The 18606-nt window shown below is 40.3% G+C and overlaps 3 protein-coding genes across 7 annotated transcripts in view; 1 reads left to right on the top strand and 2 right to left on the bottom strand.

Annotated features, from left to right (window-relative positions):
• pde8b (phosphodiesterase 8B) overlaps positions 1-6943 on the bottom strand; it is a 56839-nt gene extending 49896 nt beyond the window's left edge. The window contains exons 1-2 of the mRNA XM_023823202.2: positions 6716-6943; positions 3005-3184 (exon numbers count right to left, since the gene is read on the bottom strand). Of these exons, the coding sequence (XP_023678970.1) occupies positions 3005-3184; positions 6716-6895 (360 nt within the window). The 5' untranslated portion in view covers positions 6896-6943. The remainder of the gene's footprint in view (positions 1-3004; positions 3185-6715) is intronic.
• tbca (tubulin cofactor a) overlaps positions 1-18606 on the top strand; it is a 221537-nt gene that overhangs the window by 120076 nt on the left and 82855 nt on the right. The window lies entirely within an intron of this gene.
• On the bottom strand, positions 7733-17804 carry aggf1 (angiogenic factor with G patch and FHA domains 1). Of its 5 annotated transcripts, XM_023822925.2 has the most exons (16): positions 17716-17804; positions 17576-17628; positions 16741-16931; positions 16430-16529; positions 16142-16329; positions 15570-15701; positions 14636-14815; positions 12238-12535; positions 11377-11488; positions 11092-11143; positions 10859-10960; positions 10606-10771; positions 10108-10187; positions 9042-9169; positions 8396-8495; positions 7733-8187 (listed from the first exon to the last, which is right to left on the bottom strand). In XM_023822925.2, exons 2-16 carry the CDS (start codon positions 17595-17597, stop codon positions 7963-7965), a joined length of 2076 nt encoding a protein of 691 aa, XP_023678693.1. In that variant the 5' UTR covers positions 17598-17628; positions 17716-17804; the 3' UTR covers positions 7733-7962. The 5 variants fall into 5 exon arrangements, with proteins under 5 accessions (XP_023678693.1, XP_023678696.1, XP_023678694.1 ...); XM_023822928.2 differs by lacking the exons at positions 12238-12535; positions 17576-17628 and adding an exon at positions 13447-13516 and having other exon boundaries at positions 17661-17790; XM_023822926.2 differs by having other exon boundaries at positions 17576-17789.

Raw genomic sequence — 18606 nt, 5'->3', positions numbered from 1 at the left:
AGACATTACCACCGTCCCATATTTTATCGGATGGTACAATTTGAAAAATAAGATACTGTGTCCTGTATTGAACCAATATGGGACACAATTTGTCCTGTATGCTGGAGGATGATGGGGTCCAGTATTTCTCCAGAGAGAAAGTAGACATTCTACTTGCTAGTGGGAGTGTCTGTCTGTGACTGTAAGAGTTTGCATTCTGTATGCTCTGCTTGATGGCAGTGCTGAGATAGGGTCACTTTTTTGTTGGCACAAGTTTCCGGCAGTCAGGATTTTTCCAAGGACCCAGAGTGACAGGGGGCCTAAACAATTTGCAACATAATTGGACTGGTCTGTGTAGGGGCCCAGTACGATATGCTTTCAGCGCCTCTGTTTACAGTGCACAGCACCAGACTGTTGTACAGTATGTCAGACATTTAATTGCCAAAGTACCACCACACCACCAATGTCTTTGCCTGTTCATCCACAATATCGCCATTTAAAAAAAAACGGTGGCTGTTGAGCTGTTGCTTTCATTGCCGACACTTGAAGTTTCCTCTTAGGGAGTGTTTCGCTCTTCTATATAATATTACCAAAACAGTAGTATATAACATAATCCACAAACTTAACCAACCTTGCTGTGACTCAAAATTTGATTTTTTCTTATATAAAGTGTATATGATGATAACTTGATATATCATTCATATTATATCCTAATACAGACATACACACGCATGCACACACACACACACACACAGACACACACACACACAGTTGTGTAATCATATCTTAATTGCTCATATCCCTAATATGCATACATGTACTGTATATACACACATATATATCGTGTGTGTTTGTCTGTCTGTCTGTCTGTGTGTGCAAGCAGGTATACATTACCTTATGGGGACAATTTAATAAAAATCTGTCACTGCAATGAAAAAACTAAACATGCAAAAACTCTTGTATTTTGCTTGGTTACTTATGGTTAGGGCTGGGTGGGGATTAAGGTTGTCATAGTTAGCGTTAGCATTTTTCCATAAGAAATGAATGAGTGGTCCCCATAAAGATATGTTTACCCGACATGTGCACGTGTGTGAGTGAGTGTGTGTGTATTCAGCACTACCAGCTTAGCACATGGGGAAACAGCTACTCATACAAGGCTATTTAAAATATACACAGTGACCTCTGCTGCTGCGGTCAAATGATTCACAGCATTCAATACCCCAACGAGGGCAGCAATCGATAGGGGCTGAACAGCAAGGAGAAGTAAAGTCTGGAAAAAAAATACAAGATGTGGTCGGCAGACAGAGCCACTGTACTGCTTATTTCCTTAAATATGTCTGTAAAATCATAACAATCCGATTATATTTATGTTGTAAGCAAAAGCCCTATAGAAATGTATGCAGAAACAAACACTAGAAACTGGCAAAAATATTTTACAAAGATATTCCAAATGCACGAACTGGACAGCAATTTAGAGATGACTCACACAGCAGCGGTTACAGAAAATACTGAGCAATACCAAGGTTGGTGCAGCATATCCAAAAATCGGCATGATCTATCCATTCCACTGAGGATCCAGCAACATTTTTAGCCCTTTGGTGTGTGACAAACTAAAAAGGAAACGAGTTATTTGTACTACAAAATAAAAACCCGTAGCACCAGCCTAGTAAACAAAATGGGAAACAAAACATTTACGGCATGTTTCCGTGTTACTGTATGTCACAGAACCCCGTCCCACCCCTTCACCAAAAAAAAAAAAAGTCCATCGCACACTAACTACAGCATGCCGTCATCTGAAAACCATAACTTTATTCACAGACGCTTTTTGTTTGGTTTATCACCCGCACACATGTGATTCTTTATAATCCAGACTAGTAAGGACTCGAGGGGTAAACATTGCCCCAGAGCAGCCAGCAGAAGCTATCAGCACAATCACGGTTATAGAAACATCACAGCACTGCACCAGTCAATAAGATCACTGATATGTTTTGATGAATGGCTCAACAAGAGATCAGCTGACACTGAATGCTGTCAAAAGCTTCTATCTTCATAACACAATCTAGGAGCCCTTTAAGCTATGAAGCCTTTACAATATTAACAATAACAAGTTGGCACTGAAGGAGTTTCCCAGATGATTATCCAAAAGAAAAAGTTGCATTATTACAACTACTTACATATATACCATTGTATTACTTCAATGTACAATAAATTTCGACAATAATGCCAAGTTAAAATAGATGCAGAACAATAAATGCAAGACAATAAGCAGATCAGCCAAAAAGACAATACCACTATTGTAAATGTTTAGCATAGAGATGTTTCACAGTTGCGTAGGAATAGTGTAATTCAACAAAGGTCTATTTATAACATTTATAAGACATTTCAGGCATATATTGGTTGTAATTTTTCTCTGCTTTTCTAGAAATGAAGTGTCATGTTCTCAAATTCACACTCAAGATGTGCCACGGGACCTGAAACATTAAGCAGCTTCCTGGCATGCAGACTGAAGAAAACGTATAAGGAAGCCTGGTGACTGGTGAGCTGCCTCAAGGGATCATGCAACTGTAGGGCACATACTAAAGTTTATGTTAAACTACATGAAATTGTTATACTGGACACACCACTACAATTCAACGCCCTTCATTATAAAGCCAAAGAAGGGGTTTAAAGCCATGTTGCTTTCAAATGATGTGTAACAATCTACAAAATATAACTGATCACTGGATCATTCATCATTATCTTAATTGCTGTAATGAATTCCAAGTGGCTTGTTTCCTATTCATTCATTAAAATATTGATAAATAACGCATTTAAAGTGTCTATAATAACTACACGTATAAATTCAAAATTCAATATTCACTATCAGGCATGGCACTTATGATAATCCTTAGGTAAAAGGCAATGCGAGTAAGTTGTATGAGTAAAGATTTAGAGAGCAATTTCAGTGGCCTGTTCTATTCCATACAATAAACGGCAGCTGGATTTTTAAGCTGTTCTGTGACTATGTATTGTATCTGAGCCATACCTTGACACTGGTGTGGCTCGTCTGCGTCTCGGCCTCGATGCAGATGTGTCCCCCGCTGTTTTCCCGGCGCTCCCGATGCGAATTTGTCCGTACGTGTCTGCTTTGGTAGGCGATGACAGAAGGGATGGAGTCTGCCGCGTCGGTCTTGATGAACAGGCCGTGGAGGGTGGCCGCGGTACCCTGGGAGATAGTCGTTGTCTGGTGAGGGGAGTTGGACTCGTCCGAGTCCCTGCAATAGATCACCCCGCTCTGAGAGACGTGAATACTGGGAGCGCAGCCCATACCTCACACCAACGATCCTGCGCAAACCCAGTTACCTAATAATTCCTGTTACTTCTGATTGTCGGATGTCTTTTTCTACACCCCCGGCGCTTAAACTCCCCTTGCTATTCTTTCAGTACATCGGCGCCTTTTCTCTATTGCAACTCCCCCACCTAGTCCCTTCCGTCTATTTGAATACATCAAGGAAGAAATATTAGGTTGTTTCCTCTCTTTCACCTTCAAACTATGCCGCTAATTCCTGCACTCCGCGATGCCGAGGTGTGTGTCCTCCAAGCTCTGCTTTCGCGACTGCTGCTGTTTTAATATCATATGCTATCAACTGAATAATATAATTGATGCTACTGTGCAATGCGACCATTGCCGTGTGTCGCCAGTGAATCATTTCATTGTATAACGCATACACGGATCACATAAAAGATAAGAAAGTGTTACGTCGGTTTCAGCTTATCCCTTTCATCTCCACAAAAATAATGTCCTCTGCCTGTCATGTTCGCTTCCGAGAAGAACTATCTAACACGCCCATTCACAGCACCAAACTGAATTGGTCAATTAAAATGCACTCACATCTACTAGTCATAATTTAGTATATTGGCGGAGATGTGTGGCTCTCTCCACCTAATTTGCATGAATGTGTTGTATTCGACCCATGTGGTTTTAGCTTTTAAATATTACTTTTATCGCCGTAGTTGTCATGGATCATATATTTCCCGTACAAACGCGGTTTGTGTGCATTGCCGATTCCTAGTGCATTAACAGATCTCATGCATGTTTATGGTTACATAACCATTTACATTATTCTTGTGTGTGTATTCCTTTTCGTTTTTATGACCAACTCTTTTCGAAATCCATTGTACGTCACAAACAACTGGACATCATTTGGCTAATGGGTTTCAGCTACTGTAGGTTTTCGTAATGCTACACTAATTGTTCGACAGGAAAATTGTAGCCTACTTACATTTTATCGAGGGATCGCAAAACCTAAGTGTATAACGCAGAGGCGCCATTAGGGGTGGGGGTTTAGGATGATTCCAAGGCCAAATTGTAAAATAACTGGATTGATCTGGACTGGGGAGCCCAATATGATATGCTTTCATGGGCCCCTGAATGACATCATGGGCCCCTGAATGACATCGTCCTAAGCTACAGTCTCTGCATGTCTGTTTCCAGTAGGTAGCTCACACGCAAATTGAAAAAATGCCCCCTAAGCTTGTATTGTGAAAACAAATATACACTCCCTGAGCACTTTATTAAGTACACCTGTTAAACTGCTCCAACCAAATATCTAATCAGCCAATCATATGTCAGCAGTGCAATATATAAAATCATGCAGGTAATGGTCAAGAGTTTCAGTTAATGTTCATATCATACACCAGAATGGGGAACGAAGGTGACTTAGGTGACTTGGAATATGGTGTGGTTGTTGGTGCCAGACAGGCTGGTATGAGTATTTCAGAATCTGCTGATCTACTGGGATTTTCACACACAGCCATCTCCAGGGTGTACAGAGAATGGGCCAAAAAGGAAAAACATCCAGTGAGTGGCGGTTCTCTGGGTGAAAATGCCTTGTCGATGGCAGGAGAAAGAAGAATGGCCAGACTGGATCAAGCTTAGTACCAGTTGATCATTATTTAAATTCTGCAGCCTACCTGAGTATTGTTTAAATTCCTACCTGAGTATTGTTTACATTCCTACCTAAGTATTGCTGCTGATCATGTCCATCCCTTTACGACCACAGTGTACCCAACTTCTAATGGCTGCTTCCGGCAGCACATATCATCTGACTGTTTTCTTGAGCATGACAATGAATTTCTGTACTCAAATGAACTCCACAATTACTACATCTCAATCCAATAGAGCACCTATAGGATGTGGTGGAATGGAAGATTTCCATTATGGAACAGGAGGTTTGCATTATGAAGGTGCAGCCAAAAAATCTGAAGCAACTGCATGGTGCTATCATGTCAACAAGGACCAAAGTCTCAGAGGAATGTTTCAAGCAGCTTCTTGAATCTATGCCATGAATAATAAAAGTAGTTCGGAAGGCAATAGGAGGTCCAACACGGGACTAGCAAGGTGTACCTAATAAAATGGCCAGTAAGTGTAAGTCACCCCAGCACACAATTTGACCCTGTTTGTCTACATCTTCAACTGAAATAATGAGCTGAGGTGCCCTTTTCCACTTCCTCTATAGATGTACTGCCAACATCATGCCTGCAGATATAGGAAGACAATCCTAGAAAGGAGAGGGAAAGGTGCTGGTCCACTGCACACACACGTCATGCAGCACAATGTGGAGTCAGTTTAACAGGGGACTGAGCTAAAGACTGCAGCTGAACCCATAACCTATCTGTGCTGCGCTAACCTAATACCAATAACAGATTACAAAAGCAAACAAAATCATGTACAACTACTCTAACTACATATAAACCTGCATCAGATTTTACTTCAGTTGTTGAAATATATTCTTAGTTATGGGAGACTATTGGATCATAGATTTTAAAGTAATTTATGCTAGGTTGTTATATTTGATATATAAAAATCAAACAATAAAATGTATTTGGATTGATAGCCTTTATCAGTACTTAATCAAATGTTAATACAATAACATCATCGAAAGATTTTCTATAATAGAACTGGCATTGCTAGACAGACTACAAAACCGAATTATTTGTAACAATAATTCCATGCTAATTTAAAATAGACAAATAATTTGTATTATACTAAAACCAGTTGTGGAAAACTTACTTTTGTTAAACTTTAAATAATCTGATGCACATAACGTAGTACATTTGATGCCCTCTCGTGGCAATGATATGTATGTATTTGGATGAAGCGAAATTCTGCTCCGCTTCAGTTGATTATAGAAAATTGAGGTACGTATTCATCTTTGGTTCGTTCGAAAAAGAAACTTTTTTTTCCCCTAAACTCTAGACGGCTTAGAACTAATTAATATTTATTAAAATACATTAGTTATATCCAATTGCAAGTAAGAATCCAATCATTAAAGCATTACTTTATTTTCCCACACACCAAATTTTTGGCACTGAGTTAGCAACATTTTTGCGGCAGATTAATCTTTAAGGTAGGTAGTCTTTAAATTATATCGTCTACGCAGTGAAGTTCCCATTTGTTAAAGGAATAATCTCTTGAAGTACAATTTTTACAAAAACGGCACTGCAAAGTAATTAAAAGGAAAAGATGCACACCTGAAATATATGTATGTCTAATCTTCATATAAGGCTCTATAACATTAACTTCACACATCCTGGTATTTTTAGAGACATTCCATTATCCAAGGTGGTTTACAACCTGCTTGACAGTTTACATTTGGGGAAATACAGCGTGAACTAAATTATCTAAAAAGGGGGGAAGCTCTTCGTGAGAAGTTGCCGCAACTCCGACTGACCCACTAGTAACGCTCCCCCTTACCTCTCTCCAGCGCCCGTTGCTGGTTTCGGTCTCCTCTTCCGTGCTCTGGCTCATCTCTGTATAATTATAGTGATTAATTCGTGGCGATAAAATGACGGTAACTGCACTGCGCGAGACTTCGCTCGCGTTCTCAGCCGCGCGAGCCACCACCTGTACGCAAACCTCACAACGTTCCAACATCAAATGTACAGCAGAAGCGCTGGTGCGGTCCTAGTGCCCTCTCATTTTCAGTGCACCATACAAAACGTGGGACATTGGTGCTTATTTGGTCAAAGCAGATGCTTGTAATCACATTGGATATATAAGCTCTTTGAATACTTGCAAACTTTCTGCCAATCAAGAGGCTGATACTTGACTCCCATTTCCAGTAATACAAGACGCTTGCTGTGTGAGTTTCATATGTAGTGCAATTTTTACAATTCCTTTGTACACTATACCACCTGGAAAATCACAGCAGAAGTTAAATATTTGGATTTGCAGTACAAAACTGGCCATGGTACACTGGGGGGGGGGGGGGGGATTATTTGCCACCAGAAGGATAACCCACCTGTTAGGAAAGAGACATATATTGAATCAAATCAGCTGGATAAAATTCTCCTAAAAACTGATAAAGACAAACATTTAGTATCTTACCTGAAGAAATGCAGGTAGTGCCGATTCAGAATATTTAAAACAAGTCCAGCCAATCAGAAATAATTACCTGTCCATATTGCAATACTCAGGAGAGTTCAGCTTTTCTCCATGCATCACTTTCATGCTAGTCAACTCAAAGGTTTATGACATTTTTATTTGCCACTAGTGGATATGTCTACCAGCTCGGGAGTGTAAGAATTTACCAATCAGCTCCAGGCTCTCTTATTCTACTTGAGCCTATGGCCCTTAAGAGAATGATGAGCACACTTACAGCGCACACATAAAACGGGAAAAAACTGATCCCATTGAATTAGAACACAAGTGAAAAAATACCCTCCCACGTCCAATCACAACAAGCATGCATAACCTCTAAAGAACAGGACCTTTAGGAAAAAATGAATTTATTTCATAATTTCACATTGCTACGTTGCAGGATCACATGGATGACACAAATAAATGGATTAACAGATGAAAATAAAAAGGTCTTGTATGTTGTTAGCAGCACATTCACAATTATATCTGAGAAAATGCCAAGGGTTTTATTCTGGACCTTTAGCAAGAGCCGGATAAAAATGAAAATACAATAAAAAAACAACAACAACCCAGTCCTATACTCAGATACTATTTGATGGCTCATTTGTTTCACTTTTAACCCACGACTTCGGCTTGTGTTGGTCTTTCTTAACAGAGGTGCTCGGCGTCCGGCAAGTGTCAGCGAACCTTTCCCTAGCTTTCTCCCAGTTCTTCTTGCTCTTGGACTTAGGCAAGGTCAGGTCATCCACTGATACAGAGGCGTTAACCCCAAGTCCGGCTTGTGACTTCCTGACCTGAAGCTGAATCTAGAAGGATTTAAAGAGAACTACTGAGGACAAATGCATAAATGCCTGTTTGGTGCATTTGTGTCTTACATTACTGACCATAACAGCTGCTGAATCAACTGAAAGCTGTTGAATTAGTTAACTATCAGAGAAAGCTAGAGTGCTATACATCATCTTTAGTAGTAAGAAACCAAAATAAAGGGTCAGATAAACACATCTTTATAATTACCGGATCTTTCATTCCTGCTCCATCCTTCCCAAGCCCTTCACCCTTCTTCCAGCCCATTTTCTCCAGCATTTTCCGTCCTTTGTTAGCATCACTGATTTCCCTGTATATATATATATATATATATATATATATGAATGCACAGGTTTTTTATTAAAGCAGGATTTGAGATTACAAAAATTATTTAGTAGTTTTACCAAAAGAATATCACTCAGGCCCCATGTAGACTGGATTAAAGTTTACCTTCCATCCACCAGTACTGTTACTTTTAAATTCATTAACATGTAATAACAGTGTATAATTTATGAAAAGAACAAATAACAATCCACTTGAATAATGAGTGACTGACTCCATTCATGTGGTGTGGCTGAAATTTACAGTGGGAAGCTAAAGTATAGAGGCATGTGACACAAATTGACTTCATTTACAATAAGAGATGAAAACTGATTTAAAGTTTAAGAGGAACAGGCCATCCAGCCCAAATCCTCAAACAAATAGGTGCATTTAACAAGCAAATCACTGACATTTGTGGGAATGCTTCTAGACATCCATTGTTCCTGATGACACCAGACCTCTTTCAGATCTGAGCTGGCTTGTCCAGCTTCACCCCCCCACGCCCCCCCCCCCCCAAAGTTCAAACACTACTTACACATCAACAGAGGATGGGGCATCTTCTCTTTGGAAGGTCCCCTCGCTTCCCACCACTTGGCGGCGCTCTTCTGCACGGTCTTTGTACCTGGGGTTCTTCAGGGCTTTGGTACCATCGTACTCGCTGTTCTGTGGTGGGGTAGAAGTTCACAAAAAAAAGTAAAAAAATTAAATTTAACCTTCAGCTAAAAACATTAGCTGAGCCACACATTTAAAGGCACTAATGAGCTTCCCAGTTAATTATCACAGAGCTAATAAGAATTGATGAAATTACGTTACAAAACTTCTAATGAGATATAGACAAAGGCAAACGCGAATCATCAATTGAAAATTGCAATATCGAAGTAAAAATGGTTACATTATGAAGAATAAACAAAATAAACAGCAAAGTAAAACAGATCATTGCAATAAGATAAAATAAGATCATCATGTAAAGTTTGAATTATGAAATTCTAAAATGCCTGGTAAAACTCTGTTTTGAAAACCTGATGTGGAGATTGATCGTACCAAATGAAACGTTTAACGAAATAGTACTAAATCTCTACTGTCCTGTGATAGGTACCATACAACCAAAATGCTTCATATTTAAACACAAAATTTTTCACTAAAATTTTCATAATTTTCATAATTTCAGTGGTTCATGTAACTGACAAAGCAACTCTTTCTATTGCTACAAGGCTAAAAACAAATACACAGGAAATCCAGCAGACATTCTTCTGAGTAATTCAATATCTCTGGCATTAAATAATTCTAAAGCAGGTCAGCCCTGACCGCAATACTGAAAGCACTACTAATACACATTATAAAACACAGCAAAACTTATTTACTTAACTTGAAATAAAAAATCTTTGACCAAACAACTTCATTTATTATTCCTCTGTTCCGTTTTGAATTGTGACAGTTTACTGGCTAACGGTTACTGTAGGAGTATAAGATATCCGCTTACAGTGGTGCATTCCATAGACCAAGCCAATAATTGCAGCTTCATCTATGCACCATTTGAAAGGCAGTTAAAAGGCAGCCTTCTTATACTGGAGGAAAAACACGCAAACAGGTAGGAAACCTACAGTCAGGCCATATTTCACTTTCATCTGTTTAAGTTCCTTCTGCCTCTGGAATTCTTTGTCCTCTTTGCCCATTATTGGTCCTGTTAAAAAAAGCAGTTCAGACAGTTATATAACCAGCCAGCGTGTTAATCATAGCACAAACTATGACAGCTATTGTGCAGACCCTCACCTATGAAGTCTAATATCTGTGAAAAAGGTCATGTGCTTTTGCAAATTTTGGAAAAAAAATTGTAAAATGAGTGACCATGTCAGCTTAAGCTGAGTAAAATGTATTACTTAATATTAACATATCACTTAATGTTAATAAGAAATATAAATATACTTTATTTTCACCATATTACTATGACTGCTACCCACTTTAGAATTTAAAATAAATGCACCCTTCTTGTATTTTCTGTTCAGTACAGAGCGTCTGGAACCTCCATGTAAAGATTACCCAAATGCAATCTAAAATTTCAGCGAAGAAGTGCAGCAGGTTGGCATTAAGAGGACACCTACCCCCTGCCTCCTCCCTCCTGTGGCGGCTGAGGTGAGCGAAGACCTGGCCGGGCTCACAGCCGTCGCACGTGTCACTTCCTGGGTGGATGTGGAAGGACAGGACGGTGTCCCCCATCTTGACCTCATCACCATGAGCCAGTACACAGGGATCAGACTTGGATTTAGGCTGGGGACCAAATATTTATAATAAAAATGGGTGGGGGTGCTTATACGGTATTTCAAAGATAGTGAGGGAAAATTTCATCTTCCGTACTTGGAGAATCCTGTTCCCATTAATAACGGTCCCATTCTGGCTCCCCTGGTCCACCAGTACATAGCACTGCAGATCCTGGTCAAAACGCACCTCAGCATGGAACTGAGATAGCACAGGTCAGTCAGTGTCTGGCCCACTACACACTGCATTAAATGTTTACATCACTGCATGATTCATAAAGCACGATATCAGTAAAATGAGCCACAAAAACATCATTACATAGAGCATATTACCTTGCTGACACCCATTTCAGGTATTCGGATGGTATGATCCATGTCCTTCTCTCTGCAAATACATGCTCTGTTAAAACTACAGTTTAAAAATTTGAGATACTACAAGTCAAACCTTAAAAAACAGAAATACACAGGCATGTGAAGTATGTTTTATTAAAGACGTTCTCCATTTCATTCAGAAGTAATTTCTCCTAAGCAAAAACAGAGGAGGCCACAGCAGGACATCGCCATGGTAACCGCCTCCGTACGTGTCTAAGGCCGCCGGCTGTAAACATGAGCGGTCACCTGCCAATGGTCGCCGGGGTGTCAGCGGTGATGATGTACAGGGTTCCCGTCTCCATCACTGGCGAGCGGACAACCGTCACCCTCACACAGGGTGGCCATGCTTCTTCAAAAGCTACACGGGAGGAAAATGAAAACAGTGCCATGAGAATTTAATAGGCTACCTTAAACAAGACTGAGCATTAGAAACTGCAATTATTGACATGAAAAAAATATATACTCAATGACAAAAAGAGGTAAGCACCCAGACGGAGTGGTGGAAATGAAATGAATCTGTATGTGGTGAAAGGTCATGTGACTGTATCGCTATGATTATAATATCTGATCAAACGGACAACAGAGTTGGCAGTATGGGCACACTGCTGCTCCCATGTCAGTGACATCTGCATGCCCCACATGCCGGGAAATTGCACGATATGACCACCCGGCCTCATGCAAACCCACAATGCGACCCCTATCAAACTTTGTCAAGTGCTGGTATTGCTGTCTAATGCACCTACGAGGCATCCTCAGTGTCATGCCAGCTCCATGCAAATTGAATCATTTACACACCCATCACTGCTCTACACATGTAACAAATTACATCCAACCATTACTTCTGGGTGCTTAATCTTTTTGTCATTGATTGCATATACATATTTTAAATAGTCTGTATTAGAAATCTGATAGTTTAAGACTTGTGATGTTGTACCCTTAAAGGCGGCACTGAATTGCTACTCGAAAACGAGCATCTCCACAAACAGTGAGCAGCAGAAACAGCCTAAGGAGATCCACACGTCACAGAACTCCATGAATTTATCTGCGCCTAACTGGCAAAGCCTTCACTGCTATAAAACGGGCTGCAGGCTCTGCGGAGCTGCTCACCTTCAGGGCCGTCCCCTTCGGACCCGGAGCCGTCAGAGCCAGACGGCTCGGAGAGTGAGTCCTGCTCCCTGTCAGACTCTCTAATCTCACCCTCCTCGGGTTCGCTCTCGCTGCTCAAGTCACGGGAGCGCTCGCGGTCACGCCCCACCCTCTGTGGGGCCTTCTGGGACTCCCTCTCCTCCGTGATCTCCCCGTCCTCTGAGAGGTCTGGGCTACGGGACCTGCGGCCGGCCTTCTTTCGCTTCTGTTCCAGCTTCCGGCCTTGACACTCGCCCGCTTCAGTCTCACCTTTGAGGCTCTGACGCCAGATCCACAGCGGACATGAATCAATAACCAAGGTGGAGAATCCTTGTCTTACACTTTTCTTCAAAATAAATTTTAAGGTTTGGATTATGGGAAGAGGCTATACATATTTTATTTTGTTAAATATTTTGATGTGTGTCTCAGTTTTCAAGTATAAGCAGGACCTTTTCTAAATAAAATCACACTACTACTCTGATATATTAATAACACCACCTAAAAGAGCACTTACAGCAAGGTGCCTAAGCTCCACTGGCTGGCTCACTGCCACTAACCACTCCTTCCATTCATGAGAAACAAGAGCAAATTCTGTCAAGCTCGTGGCACAGAGAAGAACCAGAATGCCAGGGAGGAAGTCAGGTCGAGCAAGATATTAAATGACACCAATAAACCCACGCAGCACATGAATGAAGCACTGTGAACGCGCAGGACGATGGAACTACAAACTTTGCCACTGTCTACAAATTTGCTCACCAGTCCCCAACGCTTAAAGCAACTGAACATTCAAGTCACACAGACCTCTAAGGGAAACGGTTCCACCACTTATTCCCGCCAAAGCCCATAAAAGAGTTTGGATCCTCAAGGCTGCACTATCAGCATCCATCATTCAAACTACCAACAACATCAGACAGCTCCACAGTCCGCTGATTCCGGCACCTCGCAGTCTCCTTACATTCCAAACATTTAATGTGGCTTCAGCTCAATGAGTCAAACAGAAGAAATGCGACCAGTAGGCATACAACTCCTCAGGCTAAAAGAAGCACTGTGATACTGTATAATCCCATGAGAGAACCTTGTAAATCCACGCTACTGTAGAGGACCATAATACACATTACCAAAAGGCACACAGCAGTAAGAAGCCATTACCAGCAGACAGCTTAAAGTTATGTGTTAATGCAATAGATGTACCTTTACTTGGAGGAATTTTTCCTACTGAGCCAATCTTCATATTAGCCATTGAGTTAGTCACTTCTTGTACCTAAGGGTAGGAGGAACAGCAGACAGTGAGCCCCTCGCTGAGAATAACGGCTATCCAAGTAAACCCAGGACTTTTAATTATGTGACTAGATTAAGTTCAGATAGTGCATCCAGCCTTTCATCAACATTATCGGAATGATGGATGCACTCGCAGCTGTAAACGGCAGGATGCTTATCGGCATGAGGCAAACCAACTTACACCCACTTAATTACACGGTTTACAGAAACATAAACAAGGTTTCACCTAAAAGCCACGATTCAGGGCAGCTGACTTGTCATAGGGTGCAGCGCGCTGCGTTTTAACACGCTTTACTTGCTGTGTGTGACCGGCCCCTTTAGGTGGTGCTAATGTAAAAACTGGTCATTTTGGGAGTCATGGTCGTACTCCAAAACTGGACTGAGCACCGCACATCTGCTCCTTACGAAAGACACAAAGCCCCACTGACATCACCAAGCCCCACTGACATCACCAAGCCCCACTGACATCACCAAGCCCCACTGACATCACCAAGCCCCACTGACATCACCGTCCCTAAGACATGGACAATGCATGGACGCCCATCACAAGTTCCTTGAGCAAAAGCAAAATCTTAAGCAATTACGGAGGAATTAATATTTTGCAACCAATTTTTAACACAAACTATTTGCACACACCCTAGCACAGACCCTATACAAATATTTAGGCCAATGCAGTTTCTCTCTTCAGAACTTCAACTACAAAGCTAATTTTCAAGATATATCCAAGATAAAAACATTACCAATTTCCCACCTGTATTTGAAAACTGAGACAACTTATTTACTAAATTCAGCTATGCAAGGATAGATTTACAGCAGAATATCAAATTAAGGAGACAGGGATACATCATATCCATGAAAAAGAGCATGCAGCAAACTGGTGAACATTATGGTTTAACCTCTGCAAGTCTAAACTTGTACTATATGAATCTGTAACAATGTAACCATTTATAAATATTACACAAATAATCATATGGTGATACAATTAACCCTGGAAAGTAAACAGAACACAATACAAAAAATAGGAAGGCATCTGGACCAAAACTCATATCCGTAGCATCTTCAGTTTTAAAACAGCAGAAGATGACTTAATGTAGTTTATTACCTTATCTTTCACAGAAGATTTTTCAGTTCCTTTCCTTTTTTTGCCCTTTTTGTCATGGTTCGACTCCGCCGTGGCCTGATAAGGCTGCATGTCCACTCTAGAGTGAAACTGGTACCGCCCACTCTCCGCGTCATAGTAATAATACATCCCAGTGTTGGCATCATAGTACAGCTGGCTGGTCTGGAAGAGACACAAGCAAACGATTTTATGCAAGTAACTTCAATTGCAGTTTCTGGGAGAGCAGAAGGTCAAATCAACAAAAAAGTAAACCACTATTAGTATTAGTTTTACACACATTTGCAAAAGTTGCAGTTTACTCATTTATTTTAAACTGATCTAAGTTTCACAAATCGCATGACATTAATGACAATTGATGTTGATGTCTGACAGTGACTGGGCAGTGATTATCGCCGTTGTCATGGAACTGGCTTAGGCTACACACAAGGCAAGATAAAGATGAACCATGTGGCCTTCACTTCAGCCTTGTAGCTTACATTTCATTTTTGAAAAAAGAAAGTTACTATTTTTACCTCCTCACAGACATCAGAACAACAACAGAACCTGTGAAATTTGTGTTAAATTTCTTTACTTTAGACCAGGGCTTGCCAAACTATGATACGTGGCTAAGGGTTACCATTGACACCTCCTTTGCCACTGGTTCTGAGGTGGAATGTAGTGAGAAGGCCTGTGACATATTTTACATCATAATTTAAAAATCTGTGTGTGTGTGTGTGTGTGTGTGTGTGTGTGTGGGGGGGGGGGGGGGTCAGGTATTGGAATGGACGACTCAATATTATCGTTTATACCGATTTTTAAACTAAAAAAACAAAACTTTTTTTAGATATCATCTGCCCCTAAATCCCAACCCACTGGAATGTAGAAGTCCCAAAATGACACTGATCAAGTCACAGAAAGGCAACATGCTATCAATTACCGAATCATAGTAGAAGCCTGTACTGTGGTCGTAATACATCCCAGATGTTTCATCGAAAACAAATCCTGTCTGAGACACTGCTTCTTCAGCCGTAGCCCGGATCATGTCAGCAATTGAGGTGCCATTGGTCTCCTGTGTTGAGGGGAAACAATGTTGTGACCAAAAAGAAAGGAAAAAAAAGCATGTATTTCCAGTTAAGTATAGAAATCACACATCGTCTAGATCAGGGGTCACCAACCTTTTTGAAACAGAGCTACTTCACGGGTACCGAGCCATACGAAGGGCTACCAGTTTGATACACTCTTCTTAAATAACAAATTTGCTCAGTTTAAAGCATGTTTTAAATGCTTTTTTTTTGCATATTGTCATTTTCAAATTTATATAAATGTAAATGTGATTAAAGAAGAATAGCAACAGGATAGAATTAAATTTTAGACGCTGCTCACTGGTGAGTTGTGCTATTTTTAGAACAGGTCCGCGGGCGACTCATGTGGTCCTTGGGGGCATGCTGGTGCCCGTGGGCACCATGTTGGTGACCCCTGATCTAGATATACCCCGTGTGTATTACATACCTCAGATTTGGAGGCAGTGCCATCCTCCACTGCCACACTGCTGCTCTCCGGGGCACTTTCTGTAGAATCCGGACACGCCTCCGCCGGCTTGTGGCTTTCCAGAGTGGCTTCACACTTTGAATCCTCTTGTGCTGCTGAAGGCTCGTTTCCGCTCTGGTAATAACCTCCATAGTAGTAGTTGTAGTAATCTGTGAAATACAGTGACTTAAATACATGCATATAGCATTATAGAAAATATGCAGAAAAATACCATTTGGGTGACCAAAGAATATAACATGCAGTAAGTACCTGATTCCGTCCAGGAATAATCATCGGTTTGAGTCTCAGCATTTGTTCTGTTCTTTTCTTTCTTCTTTCGTTCATGGATTTCTGCACTTAATTTATTAACCTAAAACAAAAGACAAAACAGTTAACACATAATGACACAAAATTAACAGGACAGTAGGTAACAAGTAAGCAACAATTCCAAATAAAATCTTATACATAGATATAAAGGTTAACATATAATTAATATATTTTTCTTATATTATTACATTCATATCATTTTAAGAGTAATTAAACGTCATTGTCTAAAACCACAGGTGTTTAAAAGGCAGTACCTGCTTTCTTAAGTCTTCGTTATATCGTTCTGTGTTCTTGTGCTGATGTTCTGTCTTGCTGAGTTTCTTCTGTAACCTGTGTAACTCACTTTTACAAGTTTTCAGCTTCTTCTTCAGTGCCTTCACTTTCGCTTGGAGCTCCGTGAGCTCTGACTCTGATCCATCATCTCCATTTGTTGCCATTTTTTCACCTAATGTAAGAGTTTACATATAAGTTAATCTAATGAAAGAATTACTAATTTTATACTAATTTCATGTAATCATGAGAATAAAGCTGCCAGTCAGGTATGGCTGAGAAGGCATAGCAGTTATATTCTCAATTATTATAACGTGGAAGTAAACAAACAAGCAGACAAACAAACCAGAGAGATACACTTGCTAACTACTCAAACATTTCAGTGGTCAATATTTCAAATCATGGGATCAAAAGTGTGGACGCCTTGAAATATATTTTTCTCGTTTTAAACCTGGCTCTTTTAACTGCCAAGACCAACTACCTGCAATGACCATAGGTTTAGGCATAGGTTAGAACATTCATGTAATGTTTCGTTAATAAATCCAATGAATTAGCTAGACGATACTTCACTAGAGAAGGAAAGATGCAGGATAGCGTGACCCAAAGTGAGGAAACATGAAGTAACCAGATACGTAGCTAAGGAGTTAACTTCATTCACCATTAAAAAATATCATATCTAGCTACTGTAGATGTACAGATACGCACTTCGGATTTTAAAACTGCTCGAGGAAACAAATCGAAATGAATTTAAGCGGACTACTATACAGGCAGAAATCTTCCTTTGCGTGAAGCTACCGACCCGTCTTTATTTAGCCTCACCGTTGTGGCAGCCAACCTCCATACTTCCAAAAAGTTCCGCCAGACTAATTAACCTGAAAATTAAAAATAAACATATCGTAACTACCTCGTATTCTTAACATACACATGTACATGTTTCGTTTTATAACGAAGAGAGTTACTGTTAGTAATGGTGCGATGTTTACACTCCGCTTCTATTGAAGCCGCCATTTTTCCAAAAACCCTAACTGCTATTACTGATGACGCAATACTCCGGGCGCCTAGATAATACGCAACCGATTCTGAATACCAAGTGTATACATTCATCCTTCCATTCGTCCGTCCGTCCGTCCGTCTATTATCTGTACCGCTTCATGCCATACAAGGTCGCGGGTGTCCGATTCTTATCTGGGCGCAAGGCAGGGAATAACGCAGGACAGGACGCCAACCCGTCGGAGCAAATATAACATAAAAAACCTTTTCAACAGGTGTGACAAATAAATAAACAAATACATAAATAAGTGTTAAATAGAAAAATGGTTAAATAGATAAAGGCATATGTATAGGATATATGGTGTTAAAATATGCAAATGCACGTGCCACCTTGTTTCAGTTTCCATAACTACAACTAGAACATATCCCAAGACGCATAAAGAATATTTTAACTTTCTAATATTTTTAAGAAGCTAAATTGAAAAAACGGATCAGCTACTGGTCAGAACTTATTGTTTTCATGGTTGCTTTTATTCATATGGTTCCGACTGTATGTTTATATTCAAGAAAAACTAAACTAAAAAACATTAAAATATGCCACCTCAAATGGACCAGGCAGCATAAAGTAGAACATGAGCCTTTCTGTCTCCATTAAATGTAGCAAGTAATATATACGTCTTTAAAGGTTCTTCTGTCTGTTTATATTAGGCATTCACAATATGCTGTTGTTCCCCCATATTAAATTGTCCAATGATACAGTAATTGACACATCAATCAATTGATCCATCCATCCCTCCATCCATCCATCCATCCATCCATCCATCATCTTCAAACCATTTATCCTGATATTGGTCATGGAG

Source organism: Paramormyrops kingsleyae, chromosome 7, assembly GCF_048594095.1.
Source record: "Paramormyrops kingsleyae isolate MSU_618 chromosome 7, PKINGS_0.4, whole genome shotgun sequence".
NCBI lineage: Eukaryota > Metazoa > Chordata > Actinopteri > Osteoglossiformes > Mormyridae > Paramormyrops > Paramormyrops kingsleyae.
This window is presented reverse-complemented; position numbering and strand designations above follow the sequence as displayed.